This window comes from Arachis hypogaea, chromosome 13, assembly GCF_003086295.3.
Source record: "Arachis hypogaea cultivar Tifrunner chromosome 13, arahy.Tifrunner.gnm2.J5K5, whole genome shotgun sequence".
Taxonomy (NCBI): Eukaryota; Viridiplantae; Streptophyta; class Magnoliopsida; order Fabales; family Fabaceae; genus Arachis; species Arachis hypogaea.
In genome coordinates, this window is record NC_092048.1 from 6,196,944 (window position 1) to 6,210,715 (window position 13,772).

The window sequence follows — 13,772 nt, forward strand, 5'->3', positions numbered from 1 at the left end:
TAATAATAATAATAATAACAACAATAATAATAATAAAATTAGTACCTATGCTGTTTGAATAATAATAATAATAATAATAATAAGAAATTAGTATGTTGTTTAGTTTATAATAATAATAATAATAATAATAATAATAATAGAAAAATTAGTATGTAGACTGTTTGGATAATAATAATAATAATAATAATAATAATAATAATAATAATAGTAAAAAAAATTAGTACGCTGGTTTTTGTATGAATAATAGTAATAATAATAACAACAATGATAATAATAATAAAATTAGTATCTATGCTGTTTGAATAATAATAATAATAAGAAATTAGTATGTTGTTTAGTTTATATAAATAATAATAATAATAATAATAATAATAATAATAATAAATTAGTATGCTGTTTTTTTATATGAATTATAATAATAATAACAATAATAATAATAATAATAATAATAATAATAATAATAGAGGCTGATTTACTGTGTAAGGTTAATTAATTTATGTTATAAAGTAATGCATATGATTGAAGGATTTTTGTATAACAGATTTAATGTGTATGTTTGAATTGCAATTATGCTAGGAATTAGTTATAATGGACATGTTAAGCATAATTGTGTTTTTGAATAATATAGTTATATTATACTTGTTCTCATACTGGAAAATGTGATATTGTAGGCTTCAAGGATGTTGATGTGCGATCATTTACACCCGCCGGATCCATATAACCAAATTGTTGAGGCACAGTTACGCGAGAGTGGATTTTATTATGTATCCCAAGTTGGAGTTATTAAAGGCCAGTCAGCAATGATTAATGCTCTGATTGAGAGATGGCGGCCCGAGACTCATACTTTTCATTTTCCGGTTGGTGAGTGTACCGTGACCTTGGAGGATGTGGCGGTAATTCTCGGTCTGCCAACAAATGGTCTTCCGGTTACAGGTCCGACCATGAGTAGCTTTGAGGCATTGGAAGCCGAGTGCTTGCACCAATTTGGAATTGCAACCAGCAAGAATGACTGTAGAGGGAGCTTTATAAAATTAACGTGGTTTAGGAGTGTGAGAGATCGTATAGTGTTGAATGATGATGTGCACATGCAGATGTATGTAAAGTGTCACATAATGTTGTTATTTGGGAAAATTCTGTTTGCAGATAAGTCGGGTGCAGCGGTATACTGGAAATTTTTACCTTTGCTCCGCAACTTCGGTGGGATCATACAGTTTAGTTGGGGTTCAGCATGCTTGGCACACTTGTATAGATCATTGTGTAGGGCAACTCGTGTCGACTGCAAGGAGATGGACGGTCCACTAACACTGTTGGTCAGTTGGGCTTGGATCCGGCTACCATTTCTAGCGTCGATTCCCGGCAACCCCCGAGTGTTTCCAATTGCAAATAGGTAATTTTGATTAAAGTATGCATTGAAAGAATTCATATAAATTGTATTCTGTTTATGGTAAGATAAGTTAACAAATGGATTCATACGATACTTCCCAACTTTCGAAAATTGATTCGACCGCTTGCTGCTTTGCTAACCAAGCCTTGCGATAGCTGACGGTGTAGTTAAACTTTGACTGGATATCAGCAATTACTGATTTCACCTTTATAGACGGGTCAACCTCTACCAACGGCTTTATTGCTTCTGCAACTGTCTTGGAATCCAGCTTCGAATGGTCTTGAAAAATAGTAGACCTGGTACAAGTATGACTTCCATTGTACCTCCTTATCTCTCAACAGTACTTCTTCTGCATTTTAGTTACCCTGATCAACCAGTCACAACCATCCCATATTCTGTACATTTTGCATAGAATGTCGTCGATTCCGACTCATATACCCAATAGTCCACACCTATCCGGATGGTGTAATCTTTAATTGCCTTGATTACTGCCTCCCTTGAACTGAATTCCATCCCCACTGTGAACTCACCATCCGCCACAACAGGAGGGGCTGCATACAGCAAAAGTAATAAATGCTTCATTATGTACTCAGTAACAAATCTTTTATTACAACTCAATTAATAAACACACTTTACTATGTAAGATCGTTATAGTCTTATTTCTCGCTATTCCATCTACATAAACAACAACTAAATATCATTCACAACAGAGAACTATTAATTAATAAAAAAATCAAACGCTATGGTCACAAATGCCTGGTCACATATCACATACATTACTCATCTGACTTATCGATCTGCTACTTCAGAGATTCACATAGCCACCTAGGTTTACGCACCTGGATTCATATATTGCGGAAACTCCGGTGCGTGCATAGCCTCCAAATCCAATGACCGCATGAAAGAAGGCTCCTGAAACGGATGCGGGTTTGCTAGTGCATTTGCAACTTCCGCCACATCTGCGTTCATGGCGCCGCCAGCTTCTTCTTCGTCCTCACCTGGACCGACGATCTCATAGTTACTTTCAAATTCATCTTCGCTTTCACTATTATAATCTTCCAATTCAATGTTACGGTCCGCTTCAGATTGCTCAAACTCAATATATAACTCGATGCACGACATTCGGTTGCGATTTTCCATGTACACTGAAAATATTTCCTGCATACTCGCTTCGTCCATCACATACTTGGTCTGAAATTGAACAAACCCACCAAACACAGGTAAAGGATACCTGTACAAAATACACGATATTCTCTATATCTTCGAGAATCTATCTTCTCACAAATCACACCTTTTAACTCCTCAAATGACAACGTAAACGGAATAACAACATCAACCGGATTTTCACACACAAATTGAACTCCCTCATATGTTTGTAATAAGATATGTCCGTAATAATAAATCTTTAATACAACTCTATCATCCATAACACTAACTATTCTCAACCTCACAGGAATTTTTTTTACAGAAATAAGGGAGAAGAATCAGATAAGAGAAGAGAGGAGAAGAGGATGAACATTAGCTGACGAGGAAGAAATGGGGCTTCTGTGATACCACCGTCCGCTTTTTGTATGGACAAACGGCAAATCGGAGGGACCGACCGCTGCACCCCAAATCGGTGGGTTCGATTGGTGCGCCCCGACTAAAATAAAATTCTCTGCGAGACCGATTACTGCACTCTTTGCTCATGTCTTCCAGCACCCTCAAATCGGTGGCACCGATTTAATACCCATTAGCCTCTACCTTGCACAAATCGGTGGCACCGATTTCACATCCATCAACCTCTCCCTCCCACAAATCGGTGGGACCGATTCCTCGCAGCTTCAAATCGGTGCCCCCGATTTCTTCCCCCAAAATTCCAAAAAAGCAACACCGTCATAACAGTGTAAATCACCCTTAATCATCATATCCCAGCATAACTCACACCCCCAAATCATATCTAAAAAAATCAGCCAAAGGATTACACCCATTTTTATCCAATATCCAAAAAAATTAACCCATTAATTTGTCCTTTTCCTTTTTGTTAAACAAATCTTAGTAGGCCTATAACAAATACCAAATAAATAAAATTTTATATTTCTTCGCATTTTGCCAGATCGACATGGGAATGAGAAAAGCAAGAAGGTGCAATGGAAGGTGGGAATCAATGGAAGCATTGCACACGATGGGGAAAACGAACACTCTGATGCTGCTTCTGATACACATTTTCTACTTTTCACCCACAACAATCACCGCTATCAGAAAAGACATTGGGTTTGAACCTTCCCATCGTCCCTGCAACACCACCGTTCAAGGAAGATACTTTCTCACAGATGATAACGGTCTCTCATTCTTTTCTAGGGTTCCAATTACTATATTCATTTCATTTCATTTCTTAATTCTTTTTGTCAGATACCTTTGCTTATATGCTTTAATTTTGTATCTCTCATGAACTTGGATTGGATTAGATTAGATTCTTAAGTGAGCTAAGAAAATGAAAATTGTTCTATGGTTCATTCATATAGTTCAGCAACTCAGCTATTGTGGTGTAAATTATAGCAGGTTTTCTGTTCTTACTCCAAGAGCACCTAAGAATTTATGAACTTACTGCTGTTGCTTTTCTATAAATGGATTTTGAATTTGGTAGGTTATGTGTGCAATGCTATGTCCGTGGATCCGCAGACTCGGTGCTGCCCCGAAACTGGGGAGAAATTCTCTTGTCAGTGAGTTCTCCCTTCGTTTTGTTTACATGGAAACTGCTTTGTTTTGATTCCATAAGACATTGACTCAGCCATCTCATGCTGTGAATTTATGTTTGGTACGCAGAGGATGCAATGTTCTTTCACAGTGTTGCAACTCTTACGAATATTGTGTTTCGTGCTGCCTAAACCCTGTGCAGGTAAATGTAAAATCTCTTGCATGATATTTATCCAGTTGAAGAAGGATCTAAGTAAGCGTTTATGGGTTTAATTGAACAGACAAGTAAGGAACAAATTCTGAAGGTGAAGGTTGCGAAACCAGCTACTGCAAGTAAAGTTTCTGCCTCGTTACTTTGCATGGATATTTGCCTTGGCCATGGATTTATTTGTAATTAAGGAATGCCTTGATAGACATAGGAATTAAGAAATGCAATTTTTTTCCCTATCCCAATTTTTATTAGGTCGTATGGCTGGTGATTGGTTCTTATGTACCACAGGTCTCCTGTGTAAGATTAATTAATTCCAACACATGCATCCTTTTATATTTTGTTAGGGACTTATACAAGTGTTTTTGACTACTGTGCTGGGAGATGCCGTCATAGTTCTGAGAGTGTGGTGAGCATTCTTTATGCCTTCCTGCTTTCTTCTTGTTCTTGAAGTTGTATCCCCTCAACTCAGCCATTTATTCTTACACCTTTTACACTTGATATTAGCAAATCCCTTAATTACGGAACTAATTCCTTTACACAATTGCACTTACAACATGCTTTTAAAAGGTCCTGCCCTTTCTTCCCATGTCTCCTATCTAATAGGAGCTCTCGTGGTTGTTATTTTTTTTTTTTGAAGGTTTATGAACTATGAATCATACATACCACCACGGACTCTTTTGCTTACTGTATAATATGTCTCTAATAAGGATAAATGAACATATTTTTCTTTTAACTTCTTTATATTTTTGTAGCTGTTTAATATTTACAATGAGTTATAATGTTTCAGGTTCATGAAAACGCTTATGTTAGTGATTTCCACCACTGCTTTTCTCTCCCATCTAATTCTTCTGGTAAGTGTGATGAGGGAACTAATTGTATTAGTCAGTGCCCAGTGACTGAGTTAAGTCTCTAAATTCTAATTTTTTTAACTACGAAGGTGTGGGTTCTGAAATCCCATCAGACATCAATTTTGTTGCAGATATGGATTTTGTCTAGACAGAAATTGTTAAATATACTTAGCAGTTGTTGGCAGTAGACTAGCATCCATAATCTATTTCAAAACACGTTGTACTTTGCAGTCTAAAAGATCTTTATATATATATTACTAGCATATCCTTGTTATGGAAGGGTTTGTATGTATGTCTTATTTACAATTATGTTCTGATTCTGTTGTTTATGGCTATTTCATTAAAACCTGTTTGTTTTTTGTCCATTGAAGCGGGGACAAATAGTACACTCCTTGAAGCAAGACTGAATGGCATCAATGTTGTTGTTGGCAGGTGAATTATACTGAAATTGTTTCTTTTCATTAAGTCTTGCTGTTCCTTGCTTTATCTTTGCAGTTTAACTTCTGGCCATTTTGACAGGCAAGGTGAATCATGTAATTCAGTTTGCAAGTTAAGAGGGAAATTATGCGTACCAAATAAACTTTTGGTTCTTAATCATTGTGATATGTAAGTGGTGCATTGGAGTTTTTGGTGCTCTTATTTTGTTTAGTTTATAAACATTGGGCATGAAACGTATAATTTGATTAACTCGTGGTTATGATCTACCCAAGGAGTAATTATATTCATCTAGAGCCCCTTTTTTCGTTTCCCCTTTAGATAAATAATCTAGAATTGATGGTTAATTCTAACATGCATGCCATAGATGTATAATTTCTTGACTCAAAAAGCATTATTGAGAAAGAAAGGAAGATCATATATGACTACAGATATTTGTTTCTTTTCTTTTAATGTACTGTTCTTATCAAGTGTTCTTTAATTGTTTGAGCAGTATTCAGAAATATATGAGCTGCAAAGGAGCTTGCTTTTCAAGTGTAGGAACAGATCAACCTGCTGAAGTTGTTGATGATGCCCCCAAGCATATGGTAATAATTGGCTATGTTTTGTGTTGTTTTACTAACACAAGAAATATGTTACATTCCAGAAACTGATGAACAGTGGTTTACTAATATTGTACTTTTCCCATCGAAATCATTTGTTGATAGTCAACGGAAATTAAAGTATCTGGGATCTGTGTGTGACTTAAATATTTAAATAGTTTGAATTTCTGCTAGACAGATGAAACTTATATGAAGGATAAATGATAATAATCTTTCTTTGTTTTTGGTTGTTTTCAGAATCCAGGATCATGTTTATACACTCAGACACAGTCTATGCTTTCTTGTGATGGTTCACATCAGCATACAAGAAGATTGTGCCCCTGTGCTTAGGGGTTTTTTCCTGCCTGGTAAGTATTGGTCCCCTTAACAATGTTGGATTTGCTCAACACAATGCCAAGAATTAGAAATAGCTTTCTTTATCAGTTAATGAAGGAACAAAAAAAGAATTATGTGGAACTAAAGCAATTGCAGAACATTTTCCTTTGTGATGCAGAGTTCTGTGACTATTGTAGAAGGTGGAAAGCATCTAGTTGTGTTACAATACAAACTTTGCTTTCTGTTACACTGCTGTACTAGATTTTGTAGCACTAGTAGAGATGGTATCAGTGGAGGCAACTCTTGTAAATCATCAACCTTTGGAAATGCTAATATCATTCTATGTTGTAAATTTTCTTTTTCCCCCCTCATTGCTGTTTCTTTCTAAAATTTGTTAAGAGTTAAGCTTGCTTAGGTCATATTTGAAAGCTAGAGAGAATGGATGGAAATAGAAAGACATGAGGAAATACCTAGATATATTTCTATGCACTGGCATCTATATTGTTGTTTCGTACATACAATTGATTTCTTTTTTATATTGTTGATGTAGAAGTTAATTACTTTTGTCTATATAATAACATTTGCTTAAAGTGTGTGGAAGAGTTTTACATTGAAGTGCGTATGAATCAACCTGATATCTTAACATAAAAGTTTAATTTTGAAATAGTTTATATATTTCAATTGCTCGTGTAATAGATCTATTAATTTTCTTTCAAACAATTTCTTGGGTTATTGTATCTTCAAATTTCCAGTGTAATAAGCCAAAAAAAGAAACACATTATGCACCGACTACATCTGTGTCTTCAATGGCTGAAGTTGGAGCAATAAAGTTACATTGGTGAAAAAATCCAAAAATGAAATTGAGCAATATAGTTATATACAATACACAAGTTGTAGCAGTCATTTTTTGTTATGCAATAGATTTCTTCTGCAAGTTGCAACTGAATAAGCAAACAAGAAAAACAACAAAGGTAGGCTTCACTGTTATTTTGTCCTTTTCATAATTTCATATGCACACTGATTGATTTACATAACATTTTTACCTTTTCACTCTATGGGTTTTGACAAATGCACTTAAGCCTTAAAGATGATGTAAAATTACATTTGCAAATTGAGAAAAAAAAAAAAAACAAACAGAAGCTACCACTTTCATAATAATTAATTTGTGATTACCATATTATATATATAGGTAAATTCAAAATTCAAAACCCAAATTACATTATCTGTTCACTAAACTTGTCTGTGGTAGTAGTAATTTTTTTTTTTTTTTTTGGTAGAACTCAGAAGCTATAATTTGGTTTGAAGACCCTCTTAGCCAATGAACTATCATCCTTTTCCTTCAACCCCTTGTCCTCAACAGCAGCAACAACATCATCACCCTCTTCTTGTTCTTGTTCTTGTTCTTCATCAAATGCTGGATGGTTAAAGATGTTGTATAGCAGCTGTGTCCCTCTGAGAGCATTTGTGAGAGGCAAATGGCCTTCTGGGGTGTCACCATTGAGCTCCCAAGTGAACTCAGTAGGGAAAGATCTATAGTTATACTGTTCCATTTCAGTGTCAAGCTTCTTCATCCAACCAACTTTGATGAAGAACTTGGTGAAGTCTTCATTGGATTTCTCAAATATCTTCTTCTGAACACTGTATCCAAACTTGTTGTCACTGTGGACCCTCCAGAGTTCATCAATGGTTTTGAGGTCAGATTCTGATATGAACTGAACCTCAGAGAAGAAGACATATCCACGTTTCTGAGCAGCTTCACCAGCTAGAACTATGAGGAGCCTCCTTGTTTCTTCATCAGCTTTTTGATACTCTTCTGCTGTGAGATGCTGCTTTAAGACTTCAAAGGAAACTGATTCTTGTGAGGTTGATGATGGGGTGGTGGAAGTAGCTTGTGAGAGTGAGAATGTAACACATGAAAATGAAGAAGAACCAGAAGAAGAATGTGAAAGAGTGATGTTGTTGGTAATGTTAGAGGGTTTAAGGAAGAGTTGTGAAGCAGAAATAGTAGTTGGAGGTTGGAATTTGATATGGAAATGATGGTTATGGTGTTGTTGAATTGAACAGTGAAGAGAGTTTGTGGCCATTTTTTGTTTTCTTTGAATCAAAATGAATGAATGTAATGACACTATATTTTGTTTTTCTTCTAAGATTTTGAGTCTTGAAGGTTTGATATGATATGAGACAATGTGGTGTTAATGTTGTTATTTGTGTGGTGAAAGATAAGGAATATGTGGGGAGAGAGTTGAACACTGAATAGGCTCATCTCAAAAGGAATACAATACTAGTTTGTGATTGGTTGGTTTGGGTATGGCTAAGATAACACTACCTCTTTCTCTTTCTCTCTCTTTCTCAGCACAATTAATTTCTTTACCCCCATGAAATTGACTTGTTATTTTTCTTAGTAACGAAAATTAAATGTGCTAGTATGCTGTGTAAGGTGTAACATTTCTGGAATTTTCTTGGCTGCAGTTTTACAATTTTAGTAACCAAGGTAGATGACTTTATATATATATAGATTATAAATTTAACATTATTCTTGGACATCATTAGATATACATTAGTGACAGGATGTAAATAAGATATATTTTTTTTAAATGTTCAGCAGCCCTCTTAAAATATGAAGAAAAACATTGCCTCCCATTTTTTATCACTTCTAGAACCTACACCATAGAGTTATCATTTTTATCTGATTTTATGCACAAAAACTGCCGTTCTTATAGGAAGATATTGATTGTACAATTTACATATCCCTGAACAAAGGACACACAACAATTTGTATTTTGTAGTCTTTTAATGGTTTTATGTGGTGGCAAAGTTTCTTCTTGGATTTTATGTATGCTCTTCTAACTTCTAAGCATATTCTAAACGATTAAAAAAACCAAAAAATAACGAAAATGTTTGAGAAACAATAAAAATCAGCTGAACTTAGTTAAAAATTGTCTTATTTTATATTCATTAATTATCTCTGAAATGAATACATAATATTAGATGTAACAAATATATAATTTTAGATGTTATATATATAAAATTATTGATGTTAAATTAAATAAAATAATTTTACATTATTATCTTTCTAGCATGATAATAAATTAAAAGGTATACATATTTTCTATATATTAATTGAGATGAACTAGTAGGCGCGAAAAAATTGAGATAAACTAGTAGTTTACGGGGTCACATTTTTTCATTTTTTGGGCAATTGTTCCGATATTTCTGAAAATTATGGAATGAATTATTCTTCTCGTGTATTATTACATAATAAGTCTATTTTGATCACTTTTAACATATGAAATATTAGAACATGCATTAAATATATTATAAATTATGTATATATTTTTCAAGTTTTATATTCTATAAAATAGAAACAATGTAATAAGTTAATTATCTATAATTTAATTTAAATATATTCAAATAAAATAAAAAATAGTTCATGAAAGAGGGTAATTTCCTCCTAGTTTTCAGAAGGTACCTGAGCAGTTGACTTTTATATTTTTTCGTCTAAATGTTTCATGGATATCTCCAATTCTCTTTCTAACGAGAAAACATGACATACCCAATATAAGTGGGCCGAGACCATTGTTTTTCTGGAATTAATGCATGCGGTTCAGCATTGCTTGCACGGTATTGGGCTTATAAGACATGAACTTTTTAAAAATTAAAAATTAATGTAGTGGCAGACTGGCAGTAAAAAAAATGTGGATAGTCCATGTAAAAAATTTAAACAGAAAAAAATTTGGATTGATATTCATTTAGTCAATTTAAAAAGTGTCGGGGTTAACCAACTTGTGTTAGTCGAGCAGTCAACTCACTCGTTTGCTTAAAAAAGTGCCGGGGGTTTGAATTCTACCTTATGCATGAAGCAATCTATTGGCCAACAACAGACCCTTAAATAAAGTTCAAATCCGCGGCAGATTAGTCCTTAGTCTGCCGGATTCAAAAATATATTGGATAACAAAAAAAAAAGTATCAGAGTTTAAAATTTAAATGTCGTCTTGCACGTACCAAGACTATGCCACTTTAGATAAAAAGTATGTGTTATATTATTTATAACCGTTATAGTCATTCATTACAATATTACATAATAGACAATTATGTTGATTTTATAATTATTCTCTACATATAAGTTATTTTTTTATACAAGTCATTTTATCCTAATTCATCTCATGCGCTTCTTAATCTAACTGGTATATATAACTGCCTTTTACAAAAGGATTTCATTTTTATTTTCAAATTTTCTCAATGTTTTTTATCTACGTTCTCTTCCATCTCTGCATTCTCTGCGTTTCTCTTCGTTCGTTCTCTACGTTTCTGAAATCAAGCTCTAAAATTAATTTTGAACAGTTATCTCGTTGTTGAAGATAATGAATAATTTAAGTTCAGATTGTCAATTGAATCAGAACGAAATTGATTATTGTTTTGAATCCAATCAAGTGGCTGAGGTGTGGTTCGATTCTAGTTAATGTTTTCGTTAGTAATTTATGATTCTGTAGGTGAATAATGTTGTTTTTGTTTGTGAAAATTGTTGTTCATCGTTGATGGTTTGAATTGAATGTAATGTAAAAGTTCTGCATTAAAGAATATATTTTTCTATATTTTCAGCAAATTTCAATGTAACACGAAGATATTTGAGTGTATTGTTTAAGAATTTTCAGTGTATGTGTTCTGATAAGTTCTGCATTATTCAAAACTATTTTTTTCCCTCCTCCTCATCTTTTGCTGCTTTTTCTTCTTCTTTTTCATCATCATCATCATCATCATCATCATTATCATCATCTTTTTTTCTTGTTCATCTTTTTTTTTCTTATTTTATCTTCTCAAGTTTCTTCTTGTTTTACTCTCTTAACAAGAATAAAAGCAAAAAAAATAAAACAAAGAAGAAGAAGAAACACATAATGGTACAAAACTACTTGGAATAGAATGAACTTACATTCATTTAACTAAAAGAAAGAAAGAAAAGAAGAAGAAAAAAATGCACCATTAGAATAAACATTTTTCTGTATTTGCAGCAAATTCGGGTGTAACACCAAGATATTTAGGTGTAACACAAAGATATTTAAGTATATTGTTTAAGAATTTTTGGTGTATGTGTGTCGATAAGCTCTGCATAATTCCAAAACTCTTCTCCCTCCTCCTTATCTTTTTCTGCTGCTTCTTCTTTTTCATCATCATCATCATTTTCTTTTTTTTCTTATTCATCTTTTTTTTTCTTGTTTTATCTTCTCAAGTTTCTTCTTGTTTTACTCTCTTAACGAGAATAAAAACAAAAAAAATCAAACAAAGAAGAAGAAGAAACACATAATAGTACAAAATTATTTGGAAGAGGATGAACTTACATTCATTCAACTAAAAGAAAGAAAGAAATACGAAATAAAAAAAGAAGAAGAAAAAATGCAGCATTAGAGGAAACATTTCTCTGTATTTGCAGCAAATTTGGGAACTAAATCTCCATAGTGGTCCTCCAGATTTGGCTCGTGCACCAATTTAGCCCCTAAGATTTCAATTGCACTGTTATGCTCCTCGAGATTGTGCTCCAGACTACATACTGGCCCTTCACTCGAATTCCGGCATGAGTCAGCAACTGGCTTGCTGATGTGGCACAACCACTGCCACCTAAGATCTACATAACAGATAGATGACATGGATATTGTTTTGCAATTTTTCAATTTAGTCCCTATCCCTTTTATAAACCCTAAAGCTTCTTCTGCTTCCTCTCATTCTGGTTCTTTCCATTGACGTCTCGTTCTTTATCTCTTGTCTACATCAATAGTGGTCCTCCATGATAGGAATTGGGAGCCACGTTGCTGGAAGATCAAACCGGTCATCATCAATGGAGAACTGGACAAGAAGCACAACACGAAGGAGGCATGGGCAGGTTCCGGAGTGATGCGACTGTGGTTGCCGCCCTGTGCTTATGTGGTTAGCGATGGAGACACATCCTAACAAGCCCTTCTTTGATTGTCCCAATTATAATGTGAATGAAGGTAACTTCTTTGTAATTTAAATTTTTTGTGGTTGTCACATTAATTTGTATATTAGCCCTGACACCCCCAACAAATCCAATATCAACTCCTTCATCGGAAACGTCCTCCACAAATGTATCATCATCAACACAAATCTTATCCTTCCCTTTTTCCTTTCCACTCTCCTCATGAACCTTCTTTCTCACATTGTATTTTCTTACTTTCTTCTTGGATGAAGAAATTTTGTCTCCAATGCCTAATTTACCTGAACTATCTTCCAGCGATACGGGCTTGTACGCCTCGTCCTCAATACTTTCGTAGCTGTCATGAGAGTTTGAATTAGAGGACAACACTACATCGTCACCTCCATCTACCTTTGTTTTTGAAAAATCTTTTTCTAAAGTCTTGGGGTGGAAAATTTCTAACAGTATCTCCTGATCTTGGTCACTTTGTTTTGTGTGGGTGTGCATTTGGATACTGTCTTAGACTTAGGCTTCAATTTCAAATTAAAATTGATCTTCCTTGGTATTATTTTTTTAGCTTTATGCTCAAACTCAACGGAGGTGGCTTCTCGGTAGTAATTTTAGGGAAAGAGTTTAGGACATTGGTCATCTAGGTGCACAATAACATCCTGCCCTTGTAGTATCTCAGGTTCTGAAATTTCATGTTCAATGTACACATCAATAATACCATTGTTTTTTTCACCATAAAAACACATCTCCCTCAACTCATTATCAGAGTTTAAACGCCTCAACCCCACTTCCAGGCTCCTTTGTGGCACATGCCACCAAACTTTCTTCATTTTCTCATATCCTAACTCTTTGAAGTAGTTTCTCAGGTAGAATACATCCAACCTATCAACATCAACTTCACCCAAATGGTGCTTATTGTCAGGATAATTTGTCCATCTTCTATCTTTACCCTTTTCAACATTTCTCCCATGATGAAATATTATATCTAACACTTCGGCGTCCATCTGCAACATAACAAAAGAAGAAAAAAAATTTAAAATGCATGCAACCCAAAAAGAATAAATAACAAACACACACTGCACAATCAGAGATAGCCCTTGTTCTATTCAAAAGCAACAGAGCATCCAGTAGCAGTTCGAACATATCAACAACAAAAATTCTAACAACCTATCATTTCCAACAAAATCTAAATATAAACGAAAAGAGTAACTTAAACAGCCTCTCATCGGAAGAATGAAAAATGTACCAAAAAAAAAATTTGGAAAAAAGAAAACTGACCTTCAAGATAGCTTAAACGGTTTCCTACCATTTGCTTCAATAGCTTTTCACGAAACTTTCTCCAACTTTAGCGCAACGACTGGAAGAAATC

At 34.2% G+C, this 13,772-nt stretch overlaps 2 protein-coding genes across 3 annotated transcripts; one reads left to right on the forward strand and one right to left on the reverse strand.

Annotated features, from left to right (window-relative positions):
- The first annotated feature begins 3,321 nt into the window (after positions 1-3,321).
- Positions 3,322-7,061, forward strand: LOC112736779 (uncharacterized). 2 transcript variants are annotated; one of them, XM_025786373.3, is made up of 11 exons: positions 3,322-3,705; positions 4,011-4,086; positions 4,190-4,262; positions 4,342-4,393; positions 4,616-4,677; positions 5,059-5,122; positions 5,491-5,551; positions 5,639-5,725; positions 6,048-6,141; positions 6,394-6,503; positions 6,650-7,061. In XM_025786373.3, exons 1-10 carry the CDS (start codon positions 3,486-3,488, stop codon positions 6,484-6,486), a joined length of 882 nt encoding a protein of 293 aa, XP_025642158.1. In that variant the 5' UTR covers positions 3,322-3,485; the 3' UTR covers positions 6,487-6,503; positions 6,650-7,061. The 2 variants fall into 2 exon arrangements, with proteins under 2 accessions (XP_025642158.1, XP_025642159.1); XM_025786374.3 differs by having other exon boundaries at positions 3,444-3,705; positions 6,628-7,061.
- A 557-nt stretch (positions 7,062-7,618) lies between these two features.
- On the reverse strand, positions 7,619-8,883 carry LOC112736780 (tetrapyrrole-binding protein, chloroplastic). Its single transcript, XM_025786375.3, has one exon. It carries the CDS (start codon positions 8,553-8,555, stop codon positions 7,752-7,754), a length of 804 nt encoding a protein of 267 aa, XP_025642160.1. The 5' UTR covers positions 8,556-8,883; the 3' UTR covers positions 7,619-7,751.
- Between the last annotated feature and the right edge of the window lie 4,889 nt (positions 8,884-13,772).